Source organism: Narcine bancroftii, chromosome 2 (assembly GCF_036971445.1).
Source record: "Narcine bancroftii isolate sNarBan1 chromosome 2, sNarBan1.hap1, whole genome shotgun sequence".
Classification (NCBI taxonomy): Eukaryota; Metazoa; Chordata; class Chondrichthyes; order Torpediniformes; family Narcinidae; genus Narcine; species Narcine bancroftii.
Genome location: NC_091470.1, coordinates 33,249,634 through 33,265,762, shown reverse-complemented (window position 1 = coordinate 33,265,762; position 16,129 = coordinate 33,249,634). Strand labels below are relative to the sequence as shown.

General features: G+C 38.1%; 1 protein-coding gene across 1 annotated transcript in view; it reads left to right on the top strand.

Moving 5' to 3' along the window:
- golga5 (golgin A5) overlaps positions 1 to 15,532 on the top strand; it is a 28,590-nt gene extending 13,058 nt beyond the window's left edge. Inside the window, exons 5-13 of the mRNA XM_069916221.1 lie at positions 441 to 564; positions 4,985 to 5,188; positions 7,051 to 7,221; positions 8,607 to 8,735; positions 9,454 to 9,552; positions 11,626 to 11,848; positions 12,377 to 12,482; positions 12,659 to 12,722; positions 15,153 to 15,532. Coding sequence (XP_069772322.1) covers positions 441 to 564; positions 4,985 to 5,188; positions 7,051 to 7,221; positions 8,607 to 8,735; positions 9,454 to 9,552; positions 11,626 to 11,848; positions 12,377 to 12,482; positions 12,659 to 12,722; positions 15,153 to 15,224 — 1,192 coding nt within the window. The 3' untranslated portion in view covers positions 15,225 to 15,532. The remainder of the gene's footprint in view (positions 1 to 440; positions 565 to 4,984; positions 5,189 to 7,050; positions 7,222 to 8,606; positions 8,736 to 9,453; positions 9,553 to 11,625; positions 11,849 to 12,376; positions 12,483 to 12,658; positions 12,723 to 15,152) is intronic.
- Positions 15,533 to 16,129: the final 597 nt, after the last annotated feature.

The following is a 16,129-nucleotide window of genomic DNA, read 5'->3' as shown; positions in this document are numbered from 1 at the left end:
AGTTTTAATAGTTTTCCTTCTCTGCTCTTGCTGTTGCTATTTGGAAGAGGTTGAAACTTTTAAAGGCCAATTTTCCAGCTGGATTCACAAAAGTGGCATTTTATATTGCAGATGATGGTTTTGTGAACTTAGTGACCTCTTCACCATCAGCTGGAGAACAAGAAGTCACTTTGTTGGGATTTAGGCATAATTTTATCTATCAGTGTCCTTTTGAATTAATTTGTATCCTATAAGATGAAGTTATTTGGTGGTAGTAAATGACCCAAATGCTATTATCACCTTAAAGATGGATGTAACAGACTTAGATACTTCAAAGTATCAATATTGAAACACGTACCATATTGTGTCACAAGAATAACGATAAATGGACTAATCCAATGTGTTTTAATACATTGTATCAATAAAATCCCAAAGACAATGTCACTCCTTTTTTTTGAAAGGATCCTGCAAGATCACAATGAAGGGAGCAACTTACATAACCAAGCCTACCAGACGATGCAAGAGAGGCTGTTGGAAGCTGAATCAGCCCTTAAAAGAGAACAAGAAAATCACAGTCAAATGCAGGTTGGTCTGGACAAAAGTTTTCTGGTACATGGCAACTGAATACTAATCATATAATGTGACTTTTTGAAACCAGAATGTATATAGTGCCTCCATAATGTTTGGGACAAAGGCACTTTTTTCCTTTATTTGCTCCTGTGTGTCACATTTTTAAATTTTGTAATCAAATAATTCACACGTAATTAAAGTGCACATTCCAGATTTTATTCAAGGTTATTTGTATTCATTACGATTTGACCATATGGAAATTACAGTACTTTTTATACATAGTACCCTCATTTCAGGGCACCATAATGTTTGGGACATTTGGCTTCACAGGTGTTTGAGTATTCGGCTATGTTTATTTATTTCTTTGGTGTAGGTATAAGAGAGCCAGGCTTGCTTCTGATCACCGTTGGAGTCTGCAGTTGCCATTTTTCAACACGAGGTCCATAGTTGAACTAATGAAAGTGAAAGAAGCCATTATGAGGCTGGAAAACAAGAATGAAAGAGTAAGAGACACAACCCAAAATTACCAAAATCAACAGTTTAGAATTACATGAAGAGTTTATTGGTGAACTCATTAATCGTAAAGGGAGTGTTATTCCAAGGAAGACCTCCACTGCTGGTGACAGAAGAATTTTCATCATAATGAAGAAAAATCTCCAAACAGGTGTCCTCAACAGATCAGAAACTCTCTTCAGGAGGCAGGTGTGGATACGTCAATGACTACTGTCTGCAGAAGACTTGATGAACAGAAATCTAGAGGCTACACTGTATGCAAATCATGGAAAAGGTGGTATGCTTTGGATCTTGGGCAGTTCCTTTACACCTCTGCACTTTGGTCATGCCATCACTGCGATACAAGTTAATCTTGGTCTCATCTGTCCACAAGACCTTTTTCCAGTATTCTGCAGACTGTTTTGAATACTTCTTGGAAATCTTCTTGGTCATCCTGTCTGACAAACTAGTAGTTTGCATCTTGCATTGTAGTCACGCCAAAGCTTCTCTCCCAGAGGAACTCAACACCTTCTATGTCTGATGGATCCCATCCTGTGCATATCCGAGGAGGATGTGCATGCCACCTTCAAGAGAGTGAATCCAAGGAAAGCATCCAGCCCAGATGGAGTACCTCACCGAGTAATAAAAATCTGTACTGACCAACTTACTAAGGTATTCACAGATATCTTCAATATCACTCCAGCAGGATGTGGTACCCACCTGTTTCAAGCAGAAGTTGATCATACCTGTGCCCGAGAAGAATGTAGTAACCTGCCTTAATGACTATTGACCAGTAGCACTTGCATCCACAGTGAAGAAGTGTTTTGAAAGGCTGGTGATGAAGCGTATCAGCTGCTGTCTGAGCAGTGATATGGATAAATTCCAGTTCGCCCATCATAGTAACAGGTCTACAGCGGATGCCATCTCACTGGCTCTACACAAAGCCCTAGAACACCTGGACAGCAAAGATGCATTCATCAGGATGCTCTTTATCAACTACAGTTTGGCATTTAACACCATCATATCCTCAAAACTGATCAGTAAACGCCAAGACCTGGGTGTTAACACACTACTGTGTAATTGGGTCATGGATTTCCTCACCTCCAGACTACAATCAGTGAAGATTGGTAAGAACTTCTCCACAATCTCCATCAGTATCGGAGCACCACAGGGCTGTGTTCTTAGCCCCCACTCTACTCGCTTTGCAACTACCCCTGTGTGGCTGGGTATAACAGTAACACATCTACAACGTTGCTGACAATACCACGGTGGTGGATTGTATAAAGGAAGCGGATGAGTCACATTATAGGATGGAAATTGAAAACTTGACTGAATGGTGAACCAATGACAACCTTGCTCTCAATGTCACCAAATCTAAGGAGCTGATTGTTGACTTCAGGAAAGGAAAGCCAGAGGTGTATGATCCAGTGATCATTGAGGGAACAGAGATGGAAAAAGTGAGTAAATGTAAGTTCTTGATAGTCATAATCTCGGAGGATCTTTCCTGGACCCAACACACCAATGGCATCGTTAAGAAAGCACGTTAGCTTTACTCGTCTTTTGGTCATATTCCATGTTAGACGATTTTTGGCAGATATTTTTGAAACTCTATCAATGATACAACCTAACCCCTTAACTAATCTTTTTGGAATTGTAGATGTATGTTGTTTACTTACATTTGCATATCGAGTTAAAGCTTTTTCTACACTATTAGCTAGAAGAGCCATTTTACTTAATTGGAAATTGTCTGATTCTTTGCATTATTTCATTGACTTTCTCATGTTTCTTTCTTAAATCTAGAAAAAAATCAGAAGTCGTACTTTAGATTCAACTACTAAATTTGAAGAAACCTGGAAAACATTTACTGATGACTTTCATGGGATATAACTGCCGTTTTTCTATGAATTAACTCTTCCTTTCCAGGCGTAATAGAATTCTTGCAGTTTTTGTTATCTGTAGGTGTGCGCCAAAGCTATGTTTTAAACTATTCAATAGATTCTTGGGATAGGCCTCTCAATTAGTTTTTAAAAATTTTTTTTTAGTAGATTAGTTGGGCTTTTCTATAATTTCTTTATCTCTTGTTTTCTTCGTTAGAATAATTATGTCACATTTTCACTCTTTGGAATTTATATATGATATACTATGTAGACTTGGACATACCATTTTAATTGTGTTATTTCAATTCTTATTACGAAAAATGTTAATTAAAAAGATTGAAAAAATACATCAGTGCCTCTACTTCAGGAGTTTGTGGAGACTTCAGAAACTCTGGAAAATTTCCACAGAAGTGTTGTAGAAAGTGTGCTGACCGGCTGCATCACGTCTGGTATGGAAACACAAAAACCCTCCAAAAGGTAGTGGACACAGCCCAGGGCAGTACTGGCAAAACCCTCCCCACTATTGAGAGCAGCAACAATCATCGGAGACCCTCACCACCCAGCACATGCTCTGTTCTCACTGCTGCCTTCAACAAAGAGGCATGGGTGCCACAAGACCCACACCACAAGGATCAGGAACAGTTGCTACCCCTCCACCATCAGACCCCTCAACAACAAACTCAATCAGAACTCATTTAAGGACTCTTACTTGTGCACTTTAATGATTTTCTGTGTTTTTCTCTGTATTGCACAGTCAGTTTGTTTACAGTTCTTCGTTTACATGTTTTACGCAGTGTACAGTTTTTTTTTCCCCACTTCCAATTAGTAATTCTGCCGCGCCTGCAGGAAAAGGGAATCTCAGGGTTATATGTGATGTAATGTATGGACTCTGACAATAAATCTGTATCAGAAAATTCTGCAGCATGGGTAAATGAAGTGGGGGAAAATAGCGTTATTTGTCCCAAACATTATGGACGGAACTGTAGATACATTTTAATTTGTTTGTCAAACGATGCACTTTGGGGCTCAAATAGACAAAATTTTGGAAACATTAGAAATCAATATCTAAGAATTTAATATGAAGGCTTTTATGTGGCCAACTCTCATTTTTGCATTCTGCTCCTGAGCCATGTTGATCCTAAGAACTGCAAAATTGCACAAAATGGAGTTTGTTTGTTCAACACACTTTTTGTGTAGATACCATTTTATCCTCAATGAAATAAATATAGGCTTAGTTTGAGTGGTATGCTAAGGGTTTCTAAAACTTGTAGTCGTGAAACCCTGTTGCATCGATCTGCCAGCTCCCTTTCTCTCGAGTGGCCTAACATGAATTGGTTCAAGTGTCATATTTTTACCACTGCATCATAGCACAATAAGAAAATGGTAAAATCGCTGCTGTTCCCCAGTTTTCTATTTCATGGTAATGAATAAAAATTGCCTATGACCCTTGAAAAGTGCAATAAGATAGAATTTTGTCCTTGATTATACACAGCAAATAAGAGTCTATGCGTTGTACTCCATTTCTGAAATTCAGTTCCACTTCAAATCGACAGCAGAGCAGAATACCCAGCTCTGAATATATAGCTTAACACTAGCAACAGGAGAAGAGTTTCTACTCCGTATATTTCTACTCATGGAAAATTCTTTTTGCCTTGCAGTGAAATCGTTCAGTCACCATGAAAGTTGACTCTATGTTTTCACATTTTCAAGGTGGATCATAGGACTTCACTACAATTGACCCTTTCCCCAGCCTTCCCTCACATTTCCTGTCTTCTCCACTGCCGAACTTTGTGTGATTATCGTAAAATTGATTTTTGTTTTAAGCTGTGGCAGTTTTCGTCACCATTCCTCTTCTGGATACGGAGAGCCCTGGGGTGTTCGTTGTTATTGTGAGACTGAGCAGTAAATAAGTAGATGAGAGCGAGCAATTGTTTTGCTTTTTAATGTGGAGGAAGCCTTTTATAAAATGAAATTCTATTATTTCCAGTTATTATTTGGCAAATGCCTATATGTCTGTTCAAGTAAAACTAGATTGTCTACAACGTCTGTTTGGTGTTTCATTCCAGAGTGAATTTGTAGCTCGGCTCAACAAAACAGAGTGTGAGCGCCAAAGCTTGGCGGAAGCCCTGACGGCCTCGGAGAGGAGGGTGATTGAAGAAAAGAGGAAAGCAGATGTTCAGCAGCAACAGCTCAAACTTGCAAAGACCAGCTTGGATTCTGCCAAACAGGAACTGATGGACTACAAGCAAAAGGCTACCAGAATCCTTCAAGTGAGGGCAAGGTTATGGGGAAGAACCGCAAGCCTATCCATTTATTTGTCCTTAGCAACTATTGTAAAGTGGGCTATTTATCTTGCTGAGCATTTGTTTTGCCACCAGGAACCCGAGACAATATAAGCAAGTTGCAGGCCGTCTAACCAGTGTACCACATGCTCCATAATAATGCACTGTTATCACTCATTGCTATTGGGGAGTGCAACATTGGAAATACTTTCATCAGACCTTTGCAGAAGGTTCTGCAACCAGTGAAGTGGAGGATTAAACATTTAACAGAGCTTAGAATTACTATTGTAAAAACTAACAAATACTGTGCAGTAAAACTATGATTATCCCATTGGTTCCACATGTAGCTCACTATGTGATGGGTGGCACACTCCATCCACCGGCCCGAATTCCTCTGCACTGTAAAAATCTATCATTTTACTATTTAACATCTTTTTAAAAATAAAATTGAATTAAAAGTGTGTTACTGTACTAATAGAATAGCATATGGTGGTCTAAAAATACGCTGGTTTAGCCTTACCAAGGACCCAATGTGCTGGAACTTTACTGTAAAAAGAAAGGATTAGATTATCTCGTGTTGAAAGATCAGTGATGAGATGAAAGTTTTCTATGTTGATTCTACCCACTGCATGCTTCTATGACAAGGTGAACGTGTGTCAGGTTGTGTACTTCTTCCAACTGGTATGTTGCAGTATGGGAATATTGTCACTAGATGGCAAAATGTGTTTAAAATACAAAATTAATTTGGTAGTGAATTTTCCCTTTAATCTTATCTTTTCTTTTTTTTCAATTTTTTTTAAACTGTTTTTAAAACTATCAGATACATATGATGTTCAGGTAACAGTAAATTAAAATTACAGAATTAAAGATGGTACCTGTTTCCAGTAACTATAAAGGGAGGGACATCACCAGAACATATACTATAAAGTATCTTCCTGAGTTGTACACTTATCACGTTTCAAGGATATATTGGGATAAAATTTAGGTAATTGAACTTTGGAATAATGGGCCCTATGGACAACTTTAAATTGTAATGAAGAATGTCTAGCACAGAGAGGATTTATCAAACTAGAATCCTATGTATCTTTAGGAAACAGCTGTTGAAAGTCACGTCCCCAAATTTTCTTAATGCTGGATGAAGAATTATTGCCAGATCTTAATAGTAGTTCATAAAGGGCTGAAAGAAGTACTTTCTGATTGGGTCTAAAATTATATACTTCCCAGATAAGAATAAAATCTAAGTCTTGGTGAAACCTCAAAATTAAGGAGTTCAAGAAGATCCTAATCTGTAAATAGCAAAAAAAAAAAAATGACGATTAGGTCATTGAAATTTGGCAAATAATTGCTCAAAAGGGGCAAAGTCTTGGTCTGTATTTTAGTCCAAGAAAGAAAAACTGTAAATACAACTTTTTGTCAACTCTTCATTGGCTCATGCACGGATGTTACTGAAAATTATGATGCACGCCGTTTTCCAGGATCATAACGTACCTTATCGACCATGCAAGGATTGCTTTTAGTTATCTTTAAAATTTAGACAACAGCACGGTAACAGGCCCTTCCAAATCATGGGTCTCTGCTGCCCAAATACCACAATTCACCTCCAGCCCCTGTACCTTTTAAAGGGTGGGGGGAAAATTGTGCAGACACAAGGAGAATGTACAAACTCTTTAAAGACATTGTGGGATTTGAACCCAAGTCACTGGCATTGTAGTAGCATTACTGTAACTACTATGCTAACCATGTCGAATGGAATTTAGTGATTAAAAGTACAAACAACATGCTTTATATTCTACAATTGTCATTCCACAATAATTTATGATGAAATCTTTATGCTTTTCCCCCCCCCACAGTCCAAAGAGAAACTGATTAACAGCCTAAAGGAGGGTTCAGGGATTGAAGGTATTGAGAGCCATACTGTCAGCATCATGGAGATGGAGGAGCTTCGTCATGAGCGTGACATGCAGCGTGAAGAGATCCAAAAACTACTAGGTCAAATTCAAACACTGAGGACAGAACTGCAGGTAGTTGGTTGTAGTCTGACAACAGCTGTAAAACTCGTGTTGAACTTGATTGCTTGCTTCAACCATGATTAAACAAATCTCCATACATCACAAGAAGGGAATGCCTCCCACAGCTATATTGAATATTCACCCCCTCCCCACCCCACCCCCAGATAAGTCGTTAAGTTTTTTAATGATGTAACTTGCATTATTTTAACACAATTATTGAAATCTTCAATGCACAAAAATAATAATGATGTTAAACTGGCTATCAAATTACATAATTGTTAACAAAAATAATTCTTGTCTGACAGCTGTCGGTGACTTGAGCAAAAGACCTATCTGTAGTAATGCCATGTTGAGTAACAGACAATTCAAGATTCCTTTATTGTCATGTAATATCACACAAAATTGCATTTACTTTGCCATCAGGCAGACAAAGATTCACCATGAGCAGAAATAGCCTGGTGCCCCTTGCAGTCAGAGAAAGAGAAACAAAAGACTGCCCCTTTAGAGATGATGAGTGTCCATGGATTCAGCCTCACAGACCAGTCCAAACCGTCGATAACCCGAGCTCCAGATCCAAACCTCTGACGCAATCAGGAACCATTCAGCGCCCGAAGCCCCTCAGGAGCCTCTCCCGCCCTTGGCACCCTCTCGCATCCTGGTTCCAATACCTGGTGCTTCTTCAGTCAGTCTTCTGCAGTTCATAGCCTGTGTGAGAATTTTGCTTCATCACCCGCAGCCTCCATGGGTTTCTCGCCTCAAGTCGCTAACGTCCTGCCACCTGTGTGTTCTTCAGCCATAGAGTCCCTCACTGGTCTACTGCTGTGGTCACCAGCCCTTAACGTTATCTCCTCTGCTTCTCAAATGGGGAGGGGGGGGCATTCTCCCTGTTTTCTGGTGCCCAGTGCTAGTCCTCTGCTTTCCCTGGAGTTTGCAACGCCTCGAGGCCAAAGTCAGCACAGACGCCGTCATCTTGGGCCCAGAACCCACAGTCGCAGGATTTTAAAGTTTAAAGTCTGTAGAGAGCCGGCATTAGAACCCTACGGAGGAGCACTGTGTCTCCGCTTCCTGCTCTTCCCGCGCCCACGCCAGCAGCACTTCTGCCGTTGGAGCAGCACCACCATTTTGGGGGGGGGGGGGGTGGGTGGAGGGGGGATGGGACGGAATTCTCAATGTTATTGCACGTACACGATCCAAATGGAGTTGATGCTTATTGCAAAATTAATGCCATCTCTAAAAATAGCAACAGAATCATTCTGATCCATTCCAATTTGAGGCATAGGCTTTACAGTGATATGAATTGAAGATGATACCATTTAAATAGGTCTTGTACAGTTTAAAAGAAATAGCATAAAAGTGAAATGCCACTGACTGCTTGAACTTCTGCACTTCAACTGCAGGATACAGAGGTGCAACAATTAGGTGAGGCAGAGACCTCCAGGGAACAAATCCAAGAACTACAAGAACAAATCAGCTCACTAATGGGGACCAGAAAGGAAATGGAATCTGAACTAGAACGCCAGAAACAGGCATGTATCTCTCCCTGCCAAGATCAAACTAAAATTGCTAAGATTATTTTGAATAAACCTCTGGGTGATCAACATTCATTGTGTTGGCATGTAATAAATTTCCAGGAAAACAAAAAGTAATTTTAGTGAATTCATAATTTTGGATATCAATAAAGAAAAATTATTTTTAACTTAAAAGATGTGGCATATTATTTAGAGATATTTTACAGAATTGGTTCAAAGACTATTTTTGGGGGCTTTTCTCATGAATATATGTGAGAAATATGAACTAAATGGATCTTTACATTTCTTGTATGTTCAAAATTGACCAGATAATCACAAGCTCTTAATTTAGTGACATGGGTACAAGTTATTATGTTCCCATTTACCAAAATGAAACTTCCATTCTTAATTAGTAAGTTAAAAATGAATTTTTCTCGAGTTAGCTTGGTAAAGAATCACTGAGCACATTCAGATCCTACATGCTTTGAGAGAAAGTAACTGTTTTAAGAATATGAAATTGTGCTCCATCACAATGTTAAATGTCAAAATAATTGACAATGAGCTAAGGAAATTGTTCTGAATAGTACAGAAGGGCACCAGTTTAGCTGTAACTGGTAAGTGAATCAGCTACTGTATTCGAAGTGAGAGATTTGTTAGAATAGTCATCCAGCTATTAAAGTTTTAATTTATTTATAGTAAATTGCCACATCCTTTGATTTCTTGCTGTTGAATTTAGGAATTTCAATACACCGAAGATGAACTACACCGAACAAAGGACACACTACAGATGAGAGTAAAGGACCGAGAGGAGGAAATTCAGAAACTCAGGCATCAGGTAATACTTCATATGTTTGTTTTGTATTTGTGTTCATGAAATGTTATTTTCAACACATGGTTGTGTCAAATCAAATGGATATTTTCAAATCACGTTCTGGCATGGGGACACCAATATCCCCTGAATGTAAATGGCTGCAAAAAGTAGTGAGCCATCAAGAACATCTATGGGGAACGCTGCTGTCGGAGAGCTGCAGCAATTCATCAAGGATCCACACCACCCAGCACATGCTCTGTTCTCACTGCTACCATCAGGAAAGAGGTCGAGGGGCCACAAGACTCGCACCACCAGGTTCAGGGACAGCTGCTACCCCTCCACCATCAGACTCCTTAACAATAAACTCCATCAGGGACTTGGCACTTTTTTTTTCCCCTCTCTACATTGCACAGTTAGTTTGTTCACATTTCTTGGGTAAAACACAGGATTCTGTTGACACTGTGGTGAAGTGAAAAAAACCACACAAATGCTGGAGAAGCTCAGCAGGTGAAACAGTGCCTTTATGTAGCAAAGGTAAAGATACAGAACCAACGTTTCGGGCTTGAGCCCTTCATCAAGGTGTGTCGCCCCGAAACGTTGGTGATGTATCTTTACCTTTGCTACATAAAGGCACTGTTTCACCTGCTGAGTTTCTCCAACATTTGTGTGTTTTGTTCCCGATTCTTTGTATATAGTTTTTTTTTGCACTACTAATAAGTGGTAATTCTGCCTTGCCTGTAGATAAAGAATCTCAGGGTTGTATGTGATGTCATGTATGTATTCTGAAAATAAATCTGAAATCTGGTTACAGGGTTTCTATTTTAACTTTAACATAGAAAGCATTCTTTCTATCATTTTTGTTATGTAGGTGTGGCTGGCAAAATCTATATTAATAGTCCAATCCTCATTACTAATAGGTACTGCAGCACCCTATATAATGCACGTACTCTTAAAGCTCTTACACACGGGGAGTTCAGTATTTTGACTCATTACTGAAGAAGAGACAAGGATATACTAGCAATGATGTATGAATAGGACCTGAACCTGCAATCATTAGTATTTCATGCTTCTGCTTACCTGATTCAGATGGCAGGCAGCCATTCTCAACCTTTATTTTTGGCTATGGACTCCCTACGACTCTAACCTTTCCCTGTGAAGCAATCAGGTTTTGGTTTCTCCCATACTTCTCTCCTACCAATTACATTTAAAAAAAAAAAAAAAAAAAAAAATTATGGGAGGTGAAAAGAAAATGGGGATTTTACTTAAATGTGCTATGGCCGCCATTGAGAATTAGCTGCTAAAGAAGCTCTGCCAGGTCTTTTCATTGGAGGAATGTGTGCAAGTTTATGATTGGTGGCTGCTTTTTCGTATTTGATGTTGAACTCCTGTAGCTTTTAGACCTACACTCACAGACAAGAGGAGAGCATTCCTTCCAGTTCTGCACAGCATCTTTTAGATGAGGGAAAGGCATTAGTAGTATCTCTTCAGTGCATCGAATTCACGCTTCAAGCCGTAGAATTATGATCGGTGCTCCGTAGGCCATGAGTTTTATCAAGTGTTTTGTGATAATTTTGAATTCAAAGAACGAGACCTGCAATATTACCAATTTCTTTTCCTGATCTTCTGTTCCTATTTTCTGTTTTTATTTTATATTTTCAACCTCAGCAGTTTTTATAATATTGACCACAATGTAACATTGTGAAGTAAATTTAATTCATTCAGTTTAATGAGAGTTTCTGTGTGGGAGGTAAAGATGGATTGTTTTGCCAACACTTCGTAATGGCAGTCTTACAGAAAATATTATTTTCCTCTTTAAAATCTTGTGTAGAATATTATTAATTGAAGAAACACACACTAAGTTCTCCTCATTGCAATGTGGATTTTTAGCTTTCCTTTAACCACAGGCGCTGAAGCAAAACCTTGTAATACAAAACAAATATTTGAAGTAAGAGGTGAACTATGGTTACAGGGAGATCAGAGGAATGGTGTTCTTTGGGATAACCTTAACGAAGAACTGACATATATGGTCTGAATCTTCTCGTTCTATATTGTAAACTTTTGTCGCTACACATTGCTAAGTTGCCTCTTGGCTTCCAGCTTACAAACAAAACCTTGAGTAGCAGTCACACCGAACTGGAGAACCGACTACACCAGCTGACTGAAACCTTAATCCAGAAGCAGACTATGTTGGAGGCTCTCAGTACAGAGAAGAACTCGCTTGTCTTCCAATTGGAACGCCTTGAACAGCAACTTAAAAATGGCCAGGGTGGCAGCATTACTGGCACGGCTATCAATGTATCTGTATTGGAAAATAACGAAGGTAGGTAATAATTTCAGAAATTTCCAAGAGAGTGGTTTGAGTGGATTTATTTTCGAGGCCTAAATTTGAAATTCTCTCTTTAATATTTCGATCATGAAATTTGCTTTGCTATGAGATTTGGTGTGTAAAATTGATTAGTTAATCGGAGTGGGTTTGAAGCGCTTGTCAAAATAATTGTGAACTTTGCGCACTATCCAGGTCTTCACAACTGATGAAAAATCCATTTTTTTTCCCTCATTGTTCTATTCCTATTTTGTTACCGTGAATACTTAGAAGAAATTTCATTACCATTTTAATGAAATTAAGTTCAAAAGCTTTTATTTGGTAGAAGAAATTTTGCATCTAAAAGATAATTCAGACATTGTATCATATTTGAATGTATCGTTGATTGCGGTTTAGATGGCTTGGCATGCAAAAATGTTGCAGATCTTTCCTTGACCACAGAGGTCTAAGATTTTCATTCTTTTTGCTTTTTTTTTAAAAGAACTGAATTGTTTAAATATTTTCAGTAAATTGTACTTGAATTAGGTGCTCGCATGAGAAATGTCCCAGTTCTTTTCGGTGAAATGGACAGTTCTGCAGTAGGAATGTATGGGAAAGTCCGCAAAGCAGCAAATACAATAGACCGATTCAGGTAGCTATCGACTAGTAAATTCTGTTCTGGCTTTTTCTTTACTGAAGTTAATTGGGTGCAATTTGTGAATGTTTGATTATCTTGAGCTTGATATTTCATACTATGATTTAATATTTTAAAATTTTTAAAAATTCTGTGTTGATGGTACTGGAAATAACTCCTCGTCTCTTTCACAGCATCCGATTAGGAATCTTTCTGAGACGATATCCAATTGCAAGGGTATTTGTGATTATTTATATGGTGAGTTTAACTTTTTACCAGTTACAATGTATATCTCTGGCTGCCATTTTCAACTTTTTGGTTATGGCCTCTTTTGGCTCTGTGCTCAAAAGTTTATGGGCCCACTTCCCTGCTGTCAAGTTGAGTTGGTTTCTACCGTACTTTTCTCCTATCGACTACATAATTTTAAAAAAAATTATTTCAGTCTGTGGCTCCCCTTGAACGTGGGGGCTGTATGGCTCCCGTTGAGAATGACTAATCTAAGGTATTTTGGTATGTCTCAGCATTTAGATTTTGATTTAACTTGTAGTGTTGAGGTCTTACAATGGATTCTACCAGAACTATGGGCCAACAGGACTTTTAGCCTTTATTCAGTCCTGCATCTTCAATTGCTTTGTCTACTCAGGATTACGTTGTTGTCACAACACAATGGCTGTCAGCTCTGATGCTTCCATCACTAGTGTTCCTGATCCTCATGCTGTTGTATTATAGATGGATGAATAGCAGATTGATCTGGCTACTCACAATGCGAAGAGATTTCTGTAAGCTCATGTTGAATCAATTAGTAAATATGTCCGGGAGAAGTTAAGTGCATTGTTCTCTCTGTGAGCTATTGTCTGAAATGAAAGATTATAGAGCGATAAAGTCTAAATGTAATTTATTTTTAAATTCCTCTTTGATTCCAGTCTCTCATAGTCTCTCTATCCCAGCATTTTCTGTGTCCAAAGACAGAGGCAAATGACTTCATTGACAAGTATTTGAGACTGGGAAATTCAATATATTAATGCCAAAGTGCTTTAATTTTAGATAGTCCTGAACAGAGGACTGAAAGAGGCTGAATGACTTGCAAACCTATGGAACTCATTACTGCTGGGAGGCCATAGCTGACTGGAGAAGTTGATTTGTCTCCAGAGCTGGACAGTTGAGAATGAAGCTTCATACCTGTTCTGAGCTTATGACCAAAATCTGTCTAGAGTTTGAATGCATGTTAATAGGCAGGTTCCGACAATTCCTTTGGTCTTTGTATTCATCTACCTAACAGGTATAACAAGAGGGAAAATAATTAGATTTAAGACTTGTTTTTTTTTTCTTTTGTGTGGTGTTACTAAAATATCAATGCAAATTTCAGTTTGTTAACTTGTTAATGAGAAGCAGAAAATAAGTGTTAACTTGTGATTTACAAAATTATTTGCCTTAAATTTGGCATTCACAATTCATTTTCAGAAACATTAAAGAAATAAGACTATCAGTTGGCTTTGATATTATGTGAAGGAAACAGATTATTTATTTTTAGATCTTCTAACTTGCTCTATTCTCTAGCTGAGACGTACTCAGAATTGTCATGGATGATGTGAAGATGGAATAATGTCATATAGTGACTTGGTCCTTTTTGTTGGGGTTGATAATCATGTGGAGGATTAATTTCCCCAATATGAACAACTCAAATTGTAAAAGTTTCTGAATTTGAATTTCTTTTGCTGCTTTGGAATATTAATGCTTTTGCTTGTAATTATTGCGATAACAGCTTGCAAACAATGCTCTTTGTAGTCTCTGTTGGGAGAACTTGGGACCTTTTCATTGATTATAGGAAGGATAAGATGGTGCTTCTTAGCCAGGAAGAGCATTGTGTACAATAGCAAAAGCTTGAATCTAACATGAACCAGAAAAAAAATACTCAGTGCTTGAGGCAGCACCTCAAAATTAAGATTCTTTTTATTATTATGTACACAGAAGTCTATCAAAAGATTTTCCTTTGCCCCATAAAGAAAGAAATGATAGTGTAATGTTTCAAGTCATTGACCTTTCACAGTTGTTGCCTGACCTGTTGAGAACTCCTAGTTTTTATTCTGTCCTTAAGAAAATAATCTAAATTGGTGACACAATTTGGAAAATTTGTGTCACAAAAACAATTTGATTTTTGAAACCTTCAGCAATGCATATTGATTTGAATGGATGATTCAAATACCTGCTCCGTACTTCTGTCTATACATTTGCTTGACCATCTACAATGCAGGGATTACTTTTCCCAATGTCTTCTATATGGTCACATTTAATCTAAAAACTAACTTATAGATGTTGTGCTCTAGGATTGCAGAACATTTATGTTCATGAAGCTGAAATTCCTCTGCATGAATTGAGTGCAAATAGCCACAAGTCACAAATAATATTAACTGCACGTGCCTGCAAGTGGTCACCCTGAACGTGAATGTACTTGGTATAGAAACCTTCAAGGCACAAAATACCTGAACACCAGCCTCACGACCTGAATGGTGGAAAGGCCCTTCGATTGTTTGTTAATGAAATCCTCCTCCCAAAACTCTTCTGAATATTTTGAAAGTCAGTGAGGACCTAACTCTGTCTTCACTTGTTGTAGCTCTCTGAATATCACTAATAATTTTTTTGTTAAATATAGAATTATTTGTAATTTCTAAAATATTGCTTCTCTTTTAGGCATTGTTGCACTTCTGGGTAATGATAGTCCTTCTAACTTACACTCCAGAAATGCACCATGGTTCCTTCTGACCAGATGGCAACTGAAAAGAAGCGGGCACCATCACATCGGAGGTGGATACAGATTACTCAAAACATTAATGATCACAGGCCAATATATCTATATATGTTGTAGAACTAGCTTACTGTTGGCTTTAATCGTGAGATCAAAAGTTCAAGGTAAATAGTTTGAAAATTTAATTCTATTCTGCACTTCATCTTGGCTCTTTCCCGCTCACCACCCTTGCTGAAGCTTGTACATACAAAGGTTGTTATGTAGTTATATTGATCAACAGATTATTTGATTTGTGCAATATCTTTTAATAAACTTATCCCAAAAATGTTCTATCTGATATTTAATATTGAACACCAAGTTGATCAAACAGCATTCAATCATGACATGTAAATGACAAAAGGTGCCATCCACCTCCATGTCATTCAGGTTCTGTCACATGTCCTGATAGGAATAGGTTTGCCTTATCATTAATGCAGATGAATTAATGAGTTATTGTAAATAAATTAATGCGCCTTTGCCTCATTAGCCAATTTCCAAAAAGCCTTTCAATCATCAATCAAATGATAACACACACCTATGTAAAAGGCAATTGCTTCCACTGAACTCTAAAGAATAGAACACAAATGGTTAGGCTGACTCTTGTGGGGTTCATGAAGGCATGAAGGCAGGAGTGGATGTAAACAATCCCATCACGATAGTTTGAAGATGAACTAGGGGTTATCATTGCATCAATTTTTGCATTTGTTCAAATAGGATTGGATCCTAGTTTGTGTGAGCCTGTTGTATACAGGTTGGTGCTTTGGTATGCCCTGGAAAGAACTTGAGAGGTTGGGTTAATATGTCTTTATTTCTGTGTAAAATTGTATACATGCAAGTCTTTTTAATCTAAGTACATCTGTAAAATTCATTTTGCATCTTTTTT